The 19,760-nt window shown below is 43.4% G+C and overlaps 1 protein-coding gene across 5 annotated transcripts in view; it reads right to left on the bottom strand.

Moving 5' to 3' along the window:
* Positions 1–9,642: 9,642 nt before the first annotated feature.
* Positions 9,643–19,760, bottom strand: part of m1ap (meiosis 1 associated protein) — a 61,036-nt gene continuing 50,918 nt past the window's right edge. For 4 of the 5 annotated variants that reach the window (XM_029754528.1, XM_029754526.1, XM_029754527.1 and 1 more), the window contains 2 exons: positions 18,900–18,978; positions 9,643–10,074 (listed from right to left, as the gene is read on the bottom strand). In XM_029754528.1, the coding sequence (XP_029610388.1) occupies positions 9,892–10,074; positions 18,900–18,978 (262 nt within the window). In that variant the 3' untranslated portion in view covers positions 9,643–9,891. The remainder of the gene's footprint in view (positions 10,075–18,899; positions 18,979–19,760) is intronic. The other variant, XM_029754530.1, reaches the window with a different exon arrangement.

Genomic DNA, 19,760 nt, shown 5'->3' with positions numbered 1-19,760 from the left:
AGAGTGGGTTTTGTAACGAGTTGAACCAGAGTTTAATGAGTAAGACAGAAGTTTTTATGTCTGCTCCCTCGTTTCAAAACTACAGGTTAAACTGTGCGAGGGGTGTGGTGTGGTGTATGTGGGTCTGTATAGGTTGAAATAGAGAGGTCAAAGTGATGGACAGACTAGGGATTCAGATCCCAAGGTAAAGGAGCTTGAGGGAAAGAGGGAAGAGAAAGACAGGAAAGTTTGACAGAGAAAATGGTGAGACAATTTTAAAAAAGGAGAAAATGTTTGTGTGAGAAGGTGACGAGTGAGGAAAAGGGAGAAGGTATGAGAAAGAAAGGGTGACAGAGGGAAGAGAGAGACGACAGGAAAAGGCCTAGAAACAGTGCGTATAACAGCCAACCAGACACTATGTTAATTTAGCCAGCATTCTTTCATCCAAGCCAATTTACTTTGTTTTTTTGAAGTATTTTTTTTTAATGTTTTTTTTTCCCTCTCGTTGTTTTTTCTCTGAGGTCTTGGTTAAGATTCACGGCATGCTAGTGCTGGCGTCCCTGGAACGTTGCTAACAACAACCAGACAACAGAACGCCACGGTGAAATGAAAGAAAGGAATCTTTCAGGTCAATTTCATGGCCTCGGGTAGCAGCCGGTCGAAAACAACAAAACAAAATGGGGATTCTAGAAAGAATTAGATGTCATAATGCTATCGTTGAGAGCATGAACACTCAAGCCACCTCTTCTCTCTGTCTGTCTCTCTCTCTACTGTCTCTCTTCTCGCTCTGTCTGTCTCTCTCTACTGTCTCTCTCTTCTCTCTCTGTCTCTCTTCTCTCTCCGTCTGTCTCTCTCTTCTCTCTGTCTCTCTCTTTGTCTCTCTGTCTCTCTCTTTGTCTCTCTGTCTCTCTCTTTGTCTCTCTGTCTTCTCTCTCTCTCTTTGTCTCTCTGTCTTCTCTCTCTGTCTGTCTCTTCTCTGTCTCTCACACACACCTTTAACCTTATTTTTAAATAGATCATTCACACATTAAATGTATTGTCTCACTCTGTGTTATTGTGTGTGGGGACCATCAGCTATATTTCAGCCTAGCTCCAGTGGTTTAGTTTATTCAGTGAGGAAGTGCCTAAATGTTTCTCTCCTCCCATGCTTTCCCTATGACCTTTTAGACAGCTGTTATGGTTAGTGCTATCTGGGGTTCCTTGGGACGACCCTAAACATTAACCAATGGGGGTGTCCCAAGGATCTCATCTGCGCCATCACTTCATTTAACCTAGTGAGTGTCTGACTGTGTGTGTGTGACTCTCTCTATGTGTGACTGTGTGTGTGTGTGTCTGACTCTGTGTGTGTGTGTGTGTGTTACAGCCCGGATGCCTGATAACATCCGGCCCATCACCCAGCAGGTATTTTCAATTAGCCTCTGTGTCCCGTGTGTGTGTTTGTACCGTGTGTGTGTGTACCGTGTCTGTGTGTGTACTGTGTGTTTACAGCTGTCCTGTCTCCCACGCGTCTGCCATCAAAGCACTCAAGAAGCTGAGTCACTCAGATCTCTTCAATCTGTATGCATGAGTCACAAGATGGTTATTTCTTACATTATTAGCCCAGGAAATGTTTTGTGTTATTACACACAGCCGGAAATAACTTTTGAATATCAGAGCGGTGGTAACTCGCCAGCATTACGGCTACGTATATGACCAGGAATACGACTTTCCCGATTTGGATCCTTTGTTCATATACCCCCTGGGGAATTGTCTGTATAGGTTGAAATAGACCGTGGCGTTCTGTTGTCTGGTTGTTGTTAGCAACGTTCCAGGGACGCCAGCACTAGCATGCCGTGAATCTTAACCAAGACCTCAGAAAAAAAAACAAACGAGAGGAAAAAAAAAACATTAAAAAAAAAAATACTTCAAAAAAACAAAGTAAATTGGCTTGGATGAAAGAATGCTGGCTAAATTAACATAGTGTCTGGTTGGCTGTTATACGCACTGTTTCTAGGCCTTTTCCTGTCTGTCTCTCAAAAGTATTCGGAGTGGACTTCTAGTCCAACTCAGGAGGCGCGCACACCACCCACCGCTTCCGAGGATATTACTCGCTAATTTTCAGTCTTTGGCTAATAAAGTTGACGAGCTCAGGGTGAGGATCTCCTTCCAGAGACATTAGGAATTGTAACATACTCTGTTTCACAGAAACATGGCTCTCGGGATATACTGTCTTGAGTCCGCACAGCCAGTTGGGTTCTCAGTTCATCGCGCGGACAGGAATAAATATCTCTCAGAGAAGAAGGGCTGTGGTGTATGTTTCATGATTAACGACTCATGGTGTGATTGGGATAACGTACAGGAACTCAAGTCCTTTTGTTCACCCGACCCTAGAATACCACACAATCAAATGCCGACAGTACTACCTCCCAAGATAATTATTTTCGGTTATAGTCACAGCCGTGTATATTCCCCCTCACGCTGATACCACGACAGCCCTCAAAGAACTACACTGGACTCTATGCAAACTGGAAACCACATATCCTGAGGCTGCATTTATTGCAGCCAGGGATTTTAACAAAGCTCTACCAACACATTGACTGTAGCACTCGCTCCGGTAAAACATTGGACCACTTCTACTCAGCTTTTCGAAATGCCTATAAGTGTCGGGGGCGTCGTAAAGGACAGACCAAGGCGCAGCGGGTATAGTGCTCATCTTCTTTAATTTGAATGAGATAACACTTTTACAAAAAAAATAACAAAACCGACAACCGACAGTTCCGTCAGGTACTTACACAAAACGGAAAACAACCACCCACAAAACCCAAAGGAAAACAGGCTGCCTAAGTATGGCTTCCAATCAGAGACAACGAAAGACACCTGCCTCTGATTGGAAACCACACTCGGCCAAACCTGGAAAACGGAACATAGAAAATGAAAACTAGAACCAAAATCCCCTAGACCAAAAACCCCAAAACACACAAAACAAACACCCGCTGCCACGCCCTGACCATACTACAATGACAAAAGACCCCTTTACTGGTCAGGATGTGACAATAAGGCTCTCCCCCCGCCCTCCCTTCGGCAAATCTGATCACAACTCCATTTTGCTCCTCCTTTCCTATATACAGAAACTCAAACAGGAAGTACCCGTGCTATGGACTATTCAATGCTGGTCTGACCAATCGGAATCCATGTTTCACGATTGTTTTGATCCCGCCGACTGGGATATGTTCCAGGTAGCCTCTGAGAATAACATTGACGGATACGGTGACTGAGTTTATTAGGAAATGTATAGTAGATGTTGTTCCCACTGTGACACCTCCAACTCAATCATCAAGTTTGCAGACGACACAACAGTAGTAGGCTTGATTACCAACAATGACGAGACAGCCTACAGGGAGGAGGTGAGGGCCCTGGGAGTGTGGTGGCAGGAAAATAACCTCTCACTCAACGTCAACAAAACAAAGAAGCTGATCGTGGACTTCAGGAAAGAGCAGAGGGAGCACCCCCCTATCCACAGTGGAGAAGGGGGGCCGCAGTGGAGAAGGTATAAGCTTCAAGTTCCTCGGCGTACACATCACTGACAAACTGAAATGGTCCACCCACACAGAGTGTGGTGAATTAGGCGCAACAGTGCCTCTTCAACCTCAGGAGACAAGAAATTTGGCTTGGCACCTAAAACCCTCACAAACTTTTACAGAGGCACAATTGAGAGTATCCTGTCGGGCTGTATCACCGCCTAGTACGGCAACTGCACCGGCCGCAACTGCAGGGTTCTCCAGAGGGTGGTGCGGCCTGCCCAACGCATCACCGGGGCCAAACTACCTGCCCTCCAGGACATCTACAGCACCCGATGTCACAAGAAGGCCAAAAAGATAATCAAGGACAACAACCACCCAAGCCACTGCCTGTTCACCCTGCTATCATCCAGAAGGCGAGGTCAGTACAGGTGCGTCAAAGCTGGGACCGAGAGACTGAAAAACAGCTTCTATCTCAAGGCCATCAGACTGTTAAATAGCCATCTCTAGCACCTTAGAGGCTGCTGCCCTATATACATAGACTTGAAATCACTGGCCACTGTAATAGTGGAACACTAGTCATTTTAATAATGTTTACATATTTTGCATTACTCATCTCATGTATATACTGTATTATATTCTACTGTATTTTAGTCTATGCCACTCCGACATTGCTAGTCCAAATATTTATATATTCTTTATTACATTCCTTTACTTTAGATTTGTGTGTATTGTTGTGAAATTGTTACATATTACTTGTTAGATATTACTGCCCTGTTGGAGCAAGAAACACAAGCATTTTGCTACACAATAACATCTGTTAAACATGTGCACGTATAAAATCTGTTAAACATGTGTATGTGACCAATAGAATTTGATTTGGTCAGAAGTAAAGAGGGACTTAAGGGTGCCATTTGGAAACACACCCTCGTTTGAAGAAGATTTAGTCTCTTTATTTTCCTTCATCTCTCTTTATTGGAAGATTTACTTTGACTTCCTCGCCTGTGTAGATTTCAGTTAAACTTAGCTTGACATCTCCCTCCCAGAAGTATATTCATAGATTTTGTAATTCGGCACATTATTAAACTACTTCTATCTCTGTGGTTGACTGAGGGTAGTAGCATCACGTTGACTTCCTGTGTCACTGCGTTTCATTTCCTTGTCCTCTCCTCTAACTCTGCACTGCAGCAGAAAAAATATGCCCCCTGCTCAGCTTTTTCCTTCGATTGTCCTCTCTCTGACTCACATACACACAACTGAAACTGAAACGGTTGTGAAAAGAGGAAGTCCAGTATGAAGGGCACACCAGCCCTCTGAACTAACATTAACCCGTGTCCTTATCAAAACACATTGGAGGAGAAGGTGAGGGACCTCTGGCTTTCTCATACTGTAGGTTTTGAGAAGGAGATGAGGAGAGATGACACGAGAAGTATGCAACTGAGATCTTCCCCCTTGTGTTTTAGTTTGTGTGTGTGATGCGTATGTTTTGGGTGTGTCACTATTTGGCTACAGGGACTTCTAACCAGTGATAACTTGTCACGTTTGTGTGTAGAGAAGGACCAAGGCGCATCGTGCGTAGAGTTCCACATAGTTTAATAAATTGAAACTCACCAAACAAAACAATAACGCACAAATGAAACGTGAAGCAAATGGCGTGCTCACAGGCAACTAACCAAAAGACAAGATCCCACAATCACAGGTGGGAAAAGGGCTGCCTAAGTATGATCCCCAATCAGAGACAACGATAGACAGCTGCCTCTGATTGGGGACCATACCCGGCCAAACAAAGAAATAAGAAAACTAGATTGCCCACCCAAATCACACCCTGACCTAACCAAATAGAGAAATAGAAAGGCTCTCTATGGTCAGGGCGTGACCTAACTGCTGATTACAACTGAAACTAGCAGATTCCACAGGATATATACTGAACAAACATAGAAACGCGACATGCAGGAACTTGTTTTATTTTAATATATTTTGATCTGTACAGTTAAAGTATTATCACATACAGTACACTGAATAGGTTCAGTGTTGCTTTACAGGGTCAGCCATAGTAGTACGGCGCCCCATGGAGCAAATGACGATTAAGTGCCAACTAACACAACAGAGGACCACAACACAACATTAATATTTTGTGAAAATTTAAAAAACAACACTGATTACATTCAACTACATTCACAGCCAGTCAAACAGAACTTCTATCAAAGTTTCAACATGGGGAGTTGTGGTTTATATCAGAGAGTAGTTGAAATGAGAGACACGTTTCCAAACCAAAGCTCTGTGATGTCACAAGTTTTTTTTTCTGACAAAGATAAACAATAAAATATACAAGTCAGGCAAGAACACAAAAAAACACCTGAACTTGGTCAGTGACTGAAATTCATCTCTCAGTGGGTGGAGGGATTCTGTTCTGTGACGTCACAATGCCATGACCTCACCCGGACACTGTGAGTGGGTGGAATGGTGGGAGCCTTTTAAACGATTGGCTGTCTTGTGTGACATCACAATGCCATGACATCACCCGGACACTGTGAGTGGGTGGAATGGCGGGAGCCTGTTTAACGATTGGCTGACAGTTTCAAGTCTTGTTCCAAGTCTTGTGTGACGTCACGACGCCGTGATGCCACAGTGTCATGCTCTTCAGGGTTGTAGAGTTCAGTGGGTGGGCGGAATGGCGGGAGCCTGTTTAACCACTCAAGTGTGTGTGTGTATGTGACTGTGTGTAATTATGAGTGTGTGACCGAACTCCTTGAATGGGCATATTATTGAATGACATCGTCACACAACAACCTCAGTTCTAGCCTCAACCCCGCTCTGACCTGTTTCCCCCATTACCCCCTCCATCACTCCCCCCCACCCCGATCCAGCTTCCTTTACCCCCTCCGTCACCCCCCTGATCCAGCTTCCTTTACCCCTAGATTACAGCCCTTGGCTGCATCTCAAACTGCACCCTATTCCCTATATAGTGCAGTACTTGTGACTAGGACTGACAGGGCTGGCACATAGGGCTCTGGTCAGATGTAGTACACTAAGCAGAGAATAGGGTGCCCTTTGGAAAGCAGCCCTTCTGAGACTGAAGAGAGAGAGACCCCCTCTGTTTCTTATATTTCTCAGCAGTACACAGCAGGCATTTGACTACTGGGGTAGGACTGAGTGGGAAGGGTGTGTGTGTGTGTGTGTGTGTGTGTGTGTGTGTCTAAACAGACAATGCCTGCGTTTACACATCGAAACTGTTTAAATCAGTCTTTATTTTTTTTCCTGGTCTTTAATTGGTTGCTTTTTACGCCGCCTCAGCACTCTGGACACGGCAGCGAGGGAAACGAAATCTAACTAATTAAGTATTGTGAGAAGGTTTTTAATAGGGGTGTTAAATCCATGAAACAACTATAGCTCTAACCATACTGTTGGAAGAGAGTGTGTGTGTGTGTGTGTGTGTGTGTGGTTGCAGGGTTACTGTAGGAAGAGTGTGTGTGTGTGTGTGTGCAGGGTTAATGTAGGAAGAGTGTGTGTGTGTGTGTGTGTGTGGTTGCAGGGTTACTGTAGGAAGTGTGTGTGTGTGTGTGTGTGTTTGCAGGGTTACTGTAGGAAGTGTGTGTGTGTGTGTGTGGTTGCAGGGTTACTGTAGGAAGAGTGTGTGTGTGTGTGTGTGTGTGTGTGTGTGTGTGGTTGCAGGGTTACTGTAGGAAGAGTGTGTGTGTGGGGTTGCAGGGTTACTGTAGGAAGTGTGTGTGTGTGTGTGGTTGCAGGGTTACTGTAGGAAGTGTGTGTGTGTGTGTGTGTAGTTGCAGGGTTACTGTAGGAAGTGTGTGTGTGTGTGTGTGTGTGTGTAGTTGCAGGGTTACTGTAGGAAGTGTGTGTGTGTGTGTAGTTGCAGGGTTACTGTAGGAAGTGTGTGTGTGTGTGTGGTTGCAGTTTGTTTTACTGTGTTCCTCTTTTTAATGCTGACTGAGCTTCTTTTGAGGCCTCACTGACTCACTGTACGAATGACTTTACCATATGAACAGTTGGAAGCTTGTCCATCTTGTTTGCAAACTTTGGATGTGGCCTAGAATTGCAGTCCCTTAGGGTAAGGGTTGAACTGACTTGTTCCTCGAGTATAGCATTCGTGAGTCTACTTGCGTGTTTGCCATGTCTCTTCCTTAAGCGGTAAGTAGAAGTTGCTTGGAGCTCGAGGGAGTAGGGTGAAGTTGCCCCTAGATGCTGATCTTGGGTCAATGTTACATTTTCCCCACTAATGGTTATGGTTAGGATCAGGGCAGGCGAAGATGATCCTAGATCTATATCTAGGGGAAACTTGCTTAAGTCGTATGTTAAAGTGCCTTGAGTATAACATTGGGGGGCCTCTACTTGCATGTTGAGCTTATTGGTTGAGTTCAGTCTCTCACAGCATCGATCTGTGTCTAGGGGAAACTTCACCCTGGAGCGAGGTGGAATAAAAGTCTCACAGCATCGGTCTGTGTCTAGGGGAAACTTCACCCTGGCGCGAGGTGGAATAACAGTCTCACAGCATCGGTCTGTGTCTAGGGGAAACTTCACCCTGGCGCGAGGTGGAATAACAGTCTCACAGCATCGGTCTGTGTCTAGGGGAAACTTCACCCTGGCGCGAGGTGGAATAACAGTCTCACAGCATCGTTAGTAGATGGTCAGTTTAGAACGCTGAAGAGGGATGAATTCACTGAAGTGCTTTGGTTGATAGTGGTTGGTTAACCGTGTTGTCGTGGGTTATTAGTGTTGTGGTCGGTTATTAGTGTGGTCGTGGGTTAACCGTGTTGTGGTTGGTTGTAGTGGGTTATTAGTGTGGTGGTTGGTTGTGGTGGGTTATTAGTGTTTTGGTGGGTTATTCATGTTGTGGTGGGTCATTAGTGTTGTGGGTTATTAGTGTTGAGGGTTATTAGTGTTGTGGTGGGTTATTAGTGTTGTGGTGGATTATTAGTGTTGTGGGTTATTAGTGTTGAGGGTTATTAGTGTTGTGGTGGGTTATTAGTGTTGTGGTGGATTATTAGTGTTGTGGGTTATTAGTGTTGTGGTTGGTTGTGGTGGGTTATTAGTGTTGTGGTGGGTTATTCATGTTTTGGTGGGTTATTAGTGTTGTGGTGGATTATTAGTGTTGTGGTTGGTTGTGGTGGGTTATTGGTGTTGTGGTGGATTATTAGTGTTGTGGTTGGTTGTGGTGGGTTATTAGTGTTGTGGTGGATTATTAGTGTTGTGGTTGGTTGTGGTGGGTTATTAGTGTTGTGGTGGATTATTAGTGTTGTGGTGGGTTATTAGTGTTGTGGTTGGTTGTGGTGGATTATTAGTGTTGTGGTGGGTTATTAGTGTTGTGGTTGGTTGTGGTGGATTATTAGTGTTGTGGTGGGTTATTCATGTTGTGGTGGGTTATTAGTGTTGTGGTGGATTATTAGTGTTGTGGTTGGTTGTGGTGGGTTATTGGTGTTGTGGTGGATTATTAGTGTTGTGGTTGGTTGTGGTGGGTTATTAGTGTTGTGGTGGATTATTAGTGTTGTGGTGGGTTATTAGTGTTGTGGTTGGTTGTGGTGGATTATTAGTGTTGTGGTGGGTTATTAGTGTTGTGGTTGGTTGTGGTGGATTATTAGTGTTGTGGTGGGTTGTGGTGGGTTATTAGTGTTGTGGCTGGTAGTGGTGGGTTATTAGTGTTGTGCTGTGTTATTAGTGTTGTGGTGGGTTTTTAGTGTTGTGGTGGGTTATTAGCGTTGTGGTTGTTTGTAGAAGGTTATTTGTGTTGTGGTGGGTTATTAGTGTTGTTGAGCTGTTATTAGTGTTGTTGAGCTGTTATTAGTGTTGTCGAGCTGTTATTAGTGTTGTTGAGCTGTTATTAGTGTTGTTGAGCTGTGGTGGGTTATTAGTGTTGTCGAGCTGTTATTAGTGTTGTTGAGCTGTGGTGGGTTATTAGTGTTGTTGAGCTGTGGTGGGTTATTAGTGTTGATGAGCTGTTATTAGTGTTGTTGAGCTGTGGTGGGTTATTAGTGTTGTTGAGCTGTGGTGGGTTATTAGTGTTGTTGAGCTGTTATTAGTGTTGTTGAGCTGTGGTGGGTTATTAGTGTTGTTGAGCTGCGGTATGTTATTAGTGTTGTTGAGCTGTGGTGGGTTATTAGTGTTGTTGAGCTGCGGTGGGTTATTAGTGTTGTTGAGCTGTGGTGGGTTATTAGTGTTGTTGAGCTGTGGTGGGTTATTAGTGTTGTTGAGCTGTTATTAGTGTTGTTGAGCTGTGGTGTGTTATTTTTTGCTGTTTTATTGATTCATTGAACTATCATCTTTTGAGATGTTTGTTCTCAGGGCTCCATTGTAAATGAGACCCTGATCCCGTGAATAAATAAAAAGTTAAGTAAAAAATAACAAATTGAATATATCAGTACCCAGGGGAAACTTCACTCTGGAGCGAGGTGCAATAATAGTCTCACAGCATCATCAGTAGATCATCGTCGTGGGAACAGAGGGGTGTGGCGGTGGCCCGGGGGTCCGGGGTCATGGTGAGGGTTGGGCGAGACATCTTAGAGGGAGGAGGGGCCGAGGGGAGGGGCGCCACGGTGGCCCTGACTCTACTGTTACCCCCCTGGAACTGACGACCCTGCTGCTGCTGCTGAGGGGGATGGAGGGAGGAGATAGAGAGGGAGGAGTAAGTTCCTGTGTATCGTGTGGGAGAGAGAACAAATATCGTTGTAAATACAACCCATTTTTATGTTTATTTATTTTCCCTTTTGTACCTTAACTATTTGCACATAATATGACATTTGTCATGTCTTTATTCTTTGGATGTACATTTTTATTGTTTATTTCACTTTTGTATATTATCTAAACTTAGCAAAAAAAGAAACGGCCCTTTTTCAGGACTCTGTCTTTCAAAGATAATTTGTAAAAATCCAAGTAACTTCACAGATCTTCATTGTAAACGGTTTAAACAATGTGTCTCATGCTTGTTCAATGAACCATAAACAATTAATGAACATGCACCTGTGGAACGGTCGTTAAGACACTAACAACTTACAGACGGTAAGCAATTAAGTTCACAGTTATGAAAACTTAGGACACTAAAGAGGCCTTTCTACTGACTGAAAAATATCAAAAGAAAGATGCCCAGGGTCCCTGCTCATCTGCGTGAACATGCCTTAGGCATGCTGCAAGGAGGCATGAGGACTGCAGATGTGGCCAGGGCAATAAATTGCAATGTCCGTACTATGAGACGCCTAAGACAGCACTACAGGGTGACAGGACGGACAGCTGATCGTCCTCGCAGTGGCAGACCACGTGTAACAACACCTGCACAGGATCGGTACATCCGAACATCACACCTGCGGGACAGGTACAGGATGGCAACAACAACTGCCCGAGTTACACCAGGAACGCACAATCCCCTCCATCAGTGCTCAGACTGTCCGCAATAGGCTGAGAGAGGCTGGACTGAGGGCTTGTAGGCCTGTTGTAAGGCAGGTCCTCACCAGACATCACCGGCAACAACGTTGCCTATGGGCACAAACTCACCGTCGCTGGACCAGACTGGACTGGCAAAAAGTGCTCTTCACTGACAAGTCGCGGTTTTGTCTCACCAGGGGTGATGGTCGGATTCGCGTTTATCGTCGAAGGAATGAGTGTTACACCGAGGCCTGTACACTGGAGCGGGATCGATTTGGAGGTGGAGGGTCCGTCATGGTCTGCGGTGGTGTGTCACAGCATCATCGGACTGAGCTTGTTGTCATTGCAGGCAATCTCAACGCTGTGCGTTACAGGGAAGACATCCTCCTCCCTCATGTGGTACCCTTCCTGCAGGCTCATCCTGACATGACCCTCCAGCATGATAATGCCACCAGCCATACTGCTCGTTCTCTGCGTGATTTCCTGCAAGACAGGAATGTCAGTGTTCTACCATCGCCAGCGAAGAGCCCGGATCTCAATCCCATTGAGCATGCCTGGGACCTGTTGGATCGGAGGGTGAGGGCTAGGGCCACTCCCCCCAGAAATGTCCGGGAACTTGCAGGTGCCTTGGTGGAAGAGTGGGGTAACATCTCACAGCAAGAACTGGCAAATCTGGTGCAGTCCATGAGGAGAAGATGCACTGCAGTACTTAATGCAGCTGGTGGCCACACCAGATACTGACTATTACTTTTGATTTTGACCCCCCCCCCCTTTGTTCAGAGACACATTATTCCATTTCTGTTAGTCACATGTCTGTGAAACTTGTTCAGTTTATGTCTCAGTTGTTGAATCTTATTATGTTCATTCAAATATTTACACATCTTAAGTTTGCTGAAAATGAACGCAGTTGACAGTGAGGACGTTTATTTTTTTGCTGAGTTTAGTTCACTTGCTTTGGCAATGTTAACATGTGTTTCCCATGCCAATAAAGCCAGAGAGAGGGAGATGAAGGGACAAAGACAAAGCCACTGTGTATTCACATTACAAAGCGTTTAGTTTAGAGGTCGACCGATTAATCGGAATGGCCAATTAATTAGGGCCGATTTCAAGTTTTCATAACAATCGGAAATCGGTATTTTTGGACGCCGATTTGGCCGACTTTTTTTTTTTTTTTACCTTTATTTTATTTAACTAGGCAAGTCAGTTAAGAACACATTCTTATTTTCAATGACGGCCTAGGAATGGTGGGTTAACTGCCTTGTTCAGGGGCAGAACGACAGATTTTTACCTTGTCAGCTCGGGGATTCAATCTTGCAACCTTATGGTTAACTAGTCCAACGCTCTTACCACCTGCTTTACATTGCACTCCACGAGGAGCCTGCCTGTTACGCGAATGCAGTAAGAAGCCAAGGTAAGTTGCTAGCTAGCATTAAACTTATCTTATAAAAAACAATCAATTAATCAATCATAATCACTAGTTAACTACACATGGTTGATGATATTACTAGTTTATCTAGCCTGTCCTGCGTTGCATATAATCGCTTAGGTACACATTGCTCCAACCATAAACATCAATGCCTTTCTTAAAATCAATACACAAGTATATATTTTTAAACCTGCATATTTAGTTAATATTGCCTGTTAACATGAATTTCTTTTAACTAGGGAAAATGTGTCACTTCTCTTGCAACAGAGTCAGGGTATATGCAGCAGTTTGGGCTGCCTGGCTCGTTGCGAACTATGTGAAGACTATTTCTTCCTAACAAAGACGGCCAACTTCGCCAAACGGGGGATGATTTAACAAAAGCGCATTTGCGAAAAAAGCACAATCGTTGCACGACTGTACCTAACCATAAACATCAATGCCTTTCTTAAAATCAATACACAGAAGTATATATTTTTAAACCTGCATATTTAGCTAAAAGAAATCCAGGTTAGCAGGCAATATTAACCAGGTGAAATTGTGTCATTTCTCTTGCGTTCATTGCACGCAGAGTCAGGGTATATGCAACAGTTTGGGCTGCCTGGCTCGTTGCGAACTAATTTGCCAGAATTTTACGTAATTATGACATAACATTGAAAGTTGTGCAATGTAACAGGAATATTTAGACTTATGGATGCCACCCGTTAGATAAAATACGGAACGGTTCCGTATTTCACTGAAAGGAAAAAAAGTTTTGTTTTCGAGATGATAGTTTCCGAATTCGACCATATTAATGACCAAAGGCTCGTATTTCTGTGTGTTATTATGTTATAATTAAGTCTATGATTTGATAGAGCATTCTGACTGAGCGGTGGTAGGCAGCAGCAGGCTCGTAAGCATCGATTCAAACAGCACTTTCGTACGTTTTGCCAGCAGCTCTTCGCTGTGCTTCAAGCATTCCGCTGTTTATGACTTCAAGCCTATCAACTCCCAAGATTAGGCTGGTGTAACCGATGTGAAATGGCTAGCTAGTTAGGTGGGTGCGCGCTAATAGCGTTTCAAACGTCACTCGCTCTGAGACTTGGAGTAGTTGTTCCCCTTGCTCTGCATGGGTAACGCTGCTTCGAGGGTGGCTGTTGTCGATGTGTTCCTGGTTCGAGCCCAGGTAGGAGCAAGGAGAAGGACGGAAGCTATACTGTTACACTGGCAATACTAAAGTCCCTATAAGAACATCCAATAGTCAAAGGTATATGAAATACAAATCGTATAGAGAGAAATAGTCCTATAATTCCTATAATAACTACAACCTAAAACTTCTTACCTGGGAATATTGAAGACTCATGTTAAAAGGAACCACCAGCTTTCATATGTTCCCATGTTCTGAGCAAGGAACTTAAACGTTAGCTTTCTTACATGGCACATATTGCACTTTTACTTTCTTCTTTAACACTTTGTTTTTGCATTATTTAAACCAAATTGAACATGTTTCATTATTTATTTGAGGCTAAATTGATTTTATTGATGTATTATATTAAGTTAAAATAAGTGTTCATTCGGTATTGTTGTAACTGTCATTATTACACAAAAAAATTGGCCGATTAATCGGTATCAGGTTTTTGGTCCTCCAATAATCGGTATCGGTGTTGAAAAATCATAATCGGTCGACCTCTAGTTTAGTTATTTGCTAGAAAGGGAGTGGAAAGAGAAAGTGACAGAGAGAAAGACAGAAATAGACGAGAGAGGTGAGACAGTTAAGAGGGAGGAGAGAGAGAGAGAGCCAGACCTGGCTGTCAAGAAACGACAGGCTATGTGCACACTGTCCACAAAATGAGTTGGAAACTGAGCTGCACTTCCTAACCTCCTGCCAAATGTATGACCAAATTAGAGACACATATTTCCCTCAGATTACACAGACCCACAAAGAATTTGAAAACTATTTCAATTTTGATTAACTCCCATATCTATTTGGTGAAATACCACAGTGTGCCATCACAGCAAGATTTGTGACCTGTTGCCACAAGAAAAGGGCAACCATTGAAGAACAAACACCATTGTAAATACAACCCATATTTATGTTTATTTATTTTCCCTTTTGTACTTTAACTATTTGCACATCGTTACAACACTGTATATAGACATAATATGACATTTGAAATGTCTTTATTCTTTTGGAACTTTTGTGAGTAATATTTACTGTTAACTTTTTCTTGTTTATTTCACTTTTGTTAATTATCTATTTCACTTGCTTTAGCAATGTAAATATATGTTTCCCATGCCAATAAAGCTCTTAAATTGAATTGAGAGAGGTCAGGGGGAGGGAGAGAATCACTGTTACATTACATGATCTATTTGCATTGCAGGAGACCTTATCAGCTTAAAACACACACACACACACACACACACACACACACACACAGACACACGCACGCACGCACGCACACACACACACACACACAACCAAATTACCTGATCAGGAAATACTATGGGCTGTAGTAATAGCTGATAGCGACATGTATGGCATGATAATGACTGACTAGGAGTTCATAGTACCAACAGACTGGCACTCAGGCTAAAAGAATACCCAAGGATTGACTAAAAAGAAGAAGTCTATTAGTTGTGAGGTCATCATTGGAAGACACAGAGAAGTCTCCACGGTAACGGCCGGGTGACAGTTCCAGTTCTCGTCTCTCTGACCCAGATTGAGACAGGACGATTCGATTCGCTCAATCACTCATCTAACACAATGAAATCACCCTGGAGACAGAGTGTGTGACTGTGTGTATGAGTGACTGTATGTTTGAGTGAGTGAGTGCGTGCGTGCGTGCGTGCGCATGTGTGAGAAACTTTTGATAAATATGGCTCTGAAGCCAAGAAGTAAAATACTGCCATCTAGTGCATACTTTCAGAAGTAAAATTATCTTTCATATCATTTTATATCATAATACATCTATATCATCTATATAATCTATATCATAATACAACATCTACATAATCTATATCATTTATATAATCTACATCATAATACAACATCTATATCATTTATATAATCTATAACATAATACAACATCTATATAATCTATATCATTTTATATCATAATACAAAATCTATATTTTTGATTTCATCTTTATTTAACCAGGTAGGCTAGTTGAGAACAAGTTCTCATTTACAACTGCGACCTGGCCAAGATAAAGCAAAGCAGTTCGACACATACAACAACACAGAGTTACACATGGAATAAAAAAAATCTATATACAGCATGTGCAAATTAGGTAGGATAAGGGAGGTAAGGCAATAAATAGGCCATGGTGGCGAAGTAATTACAATATAGCACCTTGTGCTGGGGACAATAAAAGGCCACTCTAAAATGTGCAGTTTTGTTTCACATCACAATGCCGAAGATGTCTCAAGTTTTGAGCAAGCGTACAATTAGCATGCTGACTGCAGGAATGTCCACCAGAGCTGTTGCCAGAGAATTGAATGTTCATTTCTTTACCATAAGCCTCCTCCAAAGTCGTTTTAAAGAGTTTGGCAGTACGTCCAACTGGCCTCACAACCGCAGAACACGTGTATGGCGTTGACATCAACGTTGTGAACACAGCGCCCCATCGTGGTGGTGGGGTTATGGTATGGGCAGGCATAAGCTACGGACAACAAACACAATTGCATTTTATCGATGGCAACTTGAAAGCAGAGAGACAGTGGCGACCCGTCATTCAGGGCAGGTGGGGCACAGCCCGTTTTGAGCCCCACATTTTTAGCAAGTTATTTTGGCATTAATACGTGTCACATATCAATTTGCAAACAATGTAAAGAAATATATATCATTGAGTTAATAAAGCCGCATAAAAACATGGTCTCTTTTTAGTTTCTTGAGTAAGGCAGCTCCAAAATGCAGGTGATTCAGCCCAGCTCAGTACTTTCTGTGGTGGTGGGGCAAGCCAGCAGAAAATACAGAGCGTTGCGCCGTGATTGGCTCAGTGTTCTGTCACTCATGGGGAAACTACGTCACCGCCAAGTCTAAGGGTAGAGCTAGAAAATTCTATCCCCTTGGGTGCTACCATAGAGTTACATTAGAAGTGCCCATCCAAGAAGGCTCAAGGTCATTGGCCACAGATAAAATGACCTCAATTCACATTATATCTACAGTAGCTTTGATTGGACTGATCATGTCAACATCATACTTTAAAAATCTTAGCTAGCAGTCATCATCATGAATCAAGTCAACAATCTACTGGCAAATCCTTTTAATCCTTGTCATATGAAGAAAAATAATGAAGAGAAATTATAGATAAAACAAATCGGTGCTCATCGGCCATTGAACATAAACATTACACAATAAGTTGGAAATCGCAAATTCAACAATAAGTGGTTTGGAAGGAATCAGTGTGGCTAACTGCAAGCCTTGCAAAGCAATCATTAGCCTGCTATTCAGTGGAGTGACTGTGTGGTCCCAAGTCTAAGATTAAGGGTCTCTTTTCCTGTAAAGACAGACGCTGTAGACGAGAAGCAAGTACAGGGAGTGAACATTTAATGAAACAACGGACATATAACAAAACAAGAACAGCGTCTGGACAGGGGGAACGAAACACCATGACGACAATAATGCTGACACGGGGAACCAACTGAGGAACAGACAGATATAGAGGGTCAATCAACAAAATGAAGGAGTCCAGGTAAGTCCAATGAAGCGCGTAATGATGGTGACAGGTGTGCGTAACGATGGGCATCCTGGCGCTTGAGGGAAGCGGGAGCAGGCATGACATTTCCTAGTTTAAAATGATAAACACTCAACATTGGCCATGCTATCAATGAAGCATGGTTTGTGCCGCGCTCAAAACAACTGTTAACTCGGAACTGCAAAATCGGACTTTAGTGAGTTCAAGACAACTGGGAACCCGGGAAAAATGAGCTACGACTGGGAAAATCTGTTTTGAACTTTCATCCAACTCAGAATTGTACATTCGGAACTCGGGCCTCTTTCTATAACACTGACCTGAAGATCACTGACGTCATCATGATTTAACTTTTTTTTTGTTGAGTTCCCAGTTGTCTTGAAAGCACCATAAATCCAGAGAATGCCAAAGTTTTGATGACAAAATTTGCCACACGAAGGACCGCCGCGCCACCTTCCTGTTCAAGTGAGCACAGCACAACAAGGTGAGCCCAAAAATGTCTTGTATGCTGCTGCATAAATGATGTAATATGCCAGGGAGATATGTATACTGTAGCTAAGGAAGTTATAGTAAGTGTATGTTGTGTAGTAAGCTGTTAGTAGCCCATGTGCCTCACCCTAATAAATTGGTCTATTTTCACCTCTTAATTTCACCTACAGTTCTGATTTGGTGGTGCACATGTAGCCTATAACCTGTTTTTGAGAAATATAATCATCGAATATTGTAAGAGCTTTCATTGTCTGCTTCTATGCCCCCTTTATTTATCCTACGGTTCTGACTTGGTGTACAGGGAGAATACTGTAAGAACGGCCCATGTTCTGAATTCTGTTGCTGTACATTTCAAAAGTGCTGAACAAATAGTTATATTGACTACGTCCGTCCTAGCTCGCTCATTAATGTCTTAATCGAAATTACGGATTGCCTCTTATGTCGTTCCCTTATGCCATAGTTTGTACATCTCAATTGTCAGTAGAAACCACATTTGTTTAAGCAAGTCAGCCATGTCAGCTATGTTTTTTTAAAAGGCAGTAAATGAGGCTGAATGGACCGTTATAGCGCAATTAATGTATTGTTTAGTGTTGTTGTTGCTTTGCTGGCATGTATCCCACATTTTGTTTTTGCCCCACCAAGATTTACATACTAAAATCGCCACTGCACAGAGATACCGTGACGAGATCCTGAGGCCCATTGTCGTGCCATTCATCTGCCGTCATCACCTCATGTTTCAGCATGATAATGCACAGCCGCATGTTGCAAGGATCTATACACAATTCCTGGAAGCTGAAAATGTCCCAGTTTTTCGATGGCCTGCATACTCACCAGACATGTCACCCATTGAGCATGTTTTTGGATGCTCTGGATCGACGTGTACGACAGCGTGTTCCAGTTCCCGCCAATATCCAGCAACTTCACACAGCCATTGAAGAGGAATGGGACAACATTCTACATGCCACAATCAACAGCCTGATCAACTCTATGCAAAGGAGATGTTTCGCGCTGCATGAGGCTAATGGTGGTCACACCAGATACTGACTGGTTTTCTGATCCAATCCCCTTCCTTTTTTTAAAGGTATCTGTGACCAACAGATGGATATCTGTATTCCCAGTCATGTGAAATCCATAGATTAGGGCCTAATGAATTATTTTAATTGACTGACTTCCTTACATGAACTGTAACTCAATAAAATCTTTGAAATTGTTACATGTTTCGTAAATGTTTGTTGTTGTTGAGTATATCTTGTATGAATGTTAGTACACTACAATCAAGTTGAAACGGAACAAACAGCTAAAGTATTAGTTAGACTTGAACTTTGACCCCAGTCATAAATGTCCATAGGTTAAACTAATCATTCACCAGGAACGCATCATAAACAGAGAAATAGATTGTTCTGTGGTCATAGAAACGGAGAAACAGAGTTAATGATTGTTAGTAGTAGACTGAACAGGGACAAACAAACCTGTCTTGGCTGTCGAGCGGGTGTAGTTGACAGACCCACTGCTGGCCGTGGTTGGTCCCTGCGGGGAGTCTGTTGGGATCTGTAGGGGAAACAACAGATCAACCATGACCACGGTAAAGCCATGTGTCATCCATCAGGTACAACCATCATCCTTTCTCCTCCTAATCATCAGAACTTTATCATCTCTCTCTCTCTGTAGGGACACGAAGGTCTGGACAGCAGTCCCCTGCTCCTCACACACACACACACACACACACACACACACACACACACACACACACACACACACACACACACACACACACACAGACACACACACACAGACACACAACCACACACACACACACACACACACACACACACACACAACCATACACACACACACACACATATCCATACAGGTGACAGCAGTCCCCTGTATGGATATGAGGGTGGTGACAGCAGTCCCCTGTATGGATATGAGGGTGGTGACAGTAGGTACCTGTATGGATATGAGGGTGGTGACAGCAGTCCCCTGTATGGACATGAGGGTGGTGACAGCAGTCCCCTGTATGGATATGAGGGGGTGACAGCAGTCCCCTATGAGGGGGGTGACAGTAGGTACCTGTATGGACATGAGGGTGGTGACAGCAGTCCCCTGTATGGATATGAGGGGGGTGACAGCAGTCCCCTGTATGGATATGAGGGGGGTGACAGCAGTCCCCTGTATGGATATGAGGGGGGTGACAGCAGTCCCCTGTATGGATATGAGGGGGGTGACAGCAGTCCCCTGTATGGATATGAGGGGGGTGATATGAGGGGGGTGACAGCAGTCCCCTGTATGGATATGAGGGGGGTGACAGCAGTCCCCTGTATGGATAT

The sequence above is a fragment of the Salmo trutta genome, chromosome 5, assembly GCF_901001165.1.
Source record: "Salmo trutta chromosome 5, fSalTru1.1, whole genome shotgun sequence".
Taxonomy (NCBI): Eukaryota; Metazoa; Chordata; class Actinopteri; order Salmoniformes; family Salmonidae; genus Salmo; species Salmo trutta.
The sequence above is the reverse complement of the archived record's forward strand: the minus strand, read 5'-3'. Positions and strand labels throughout refer to the sequence as shown.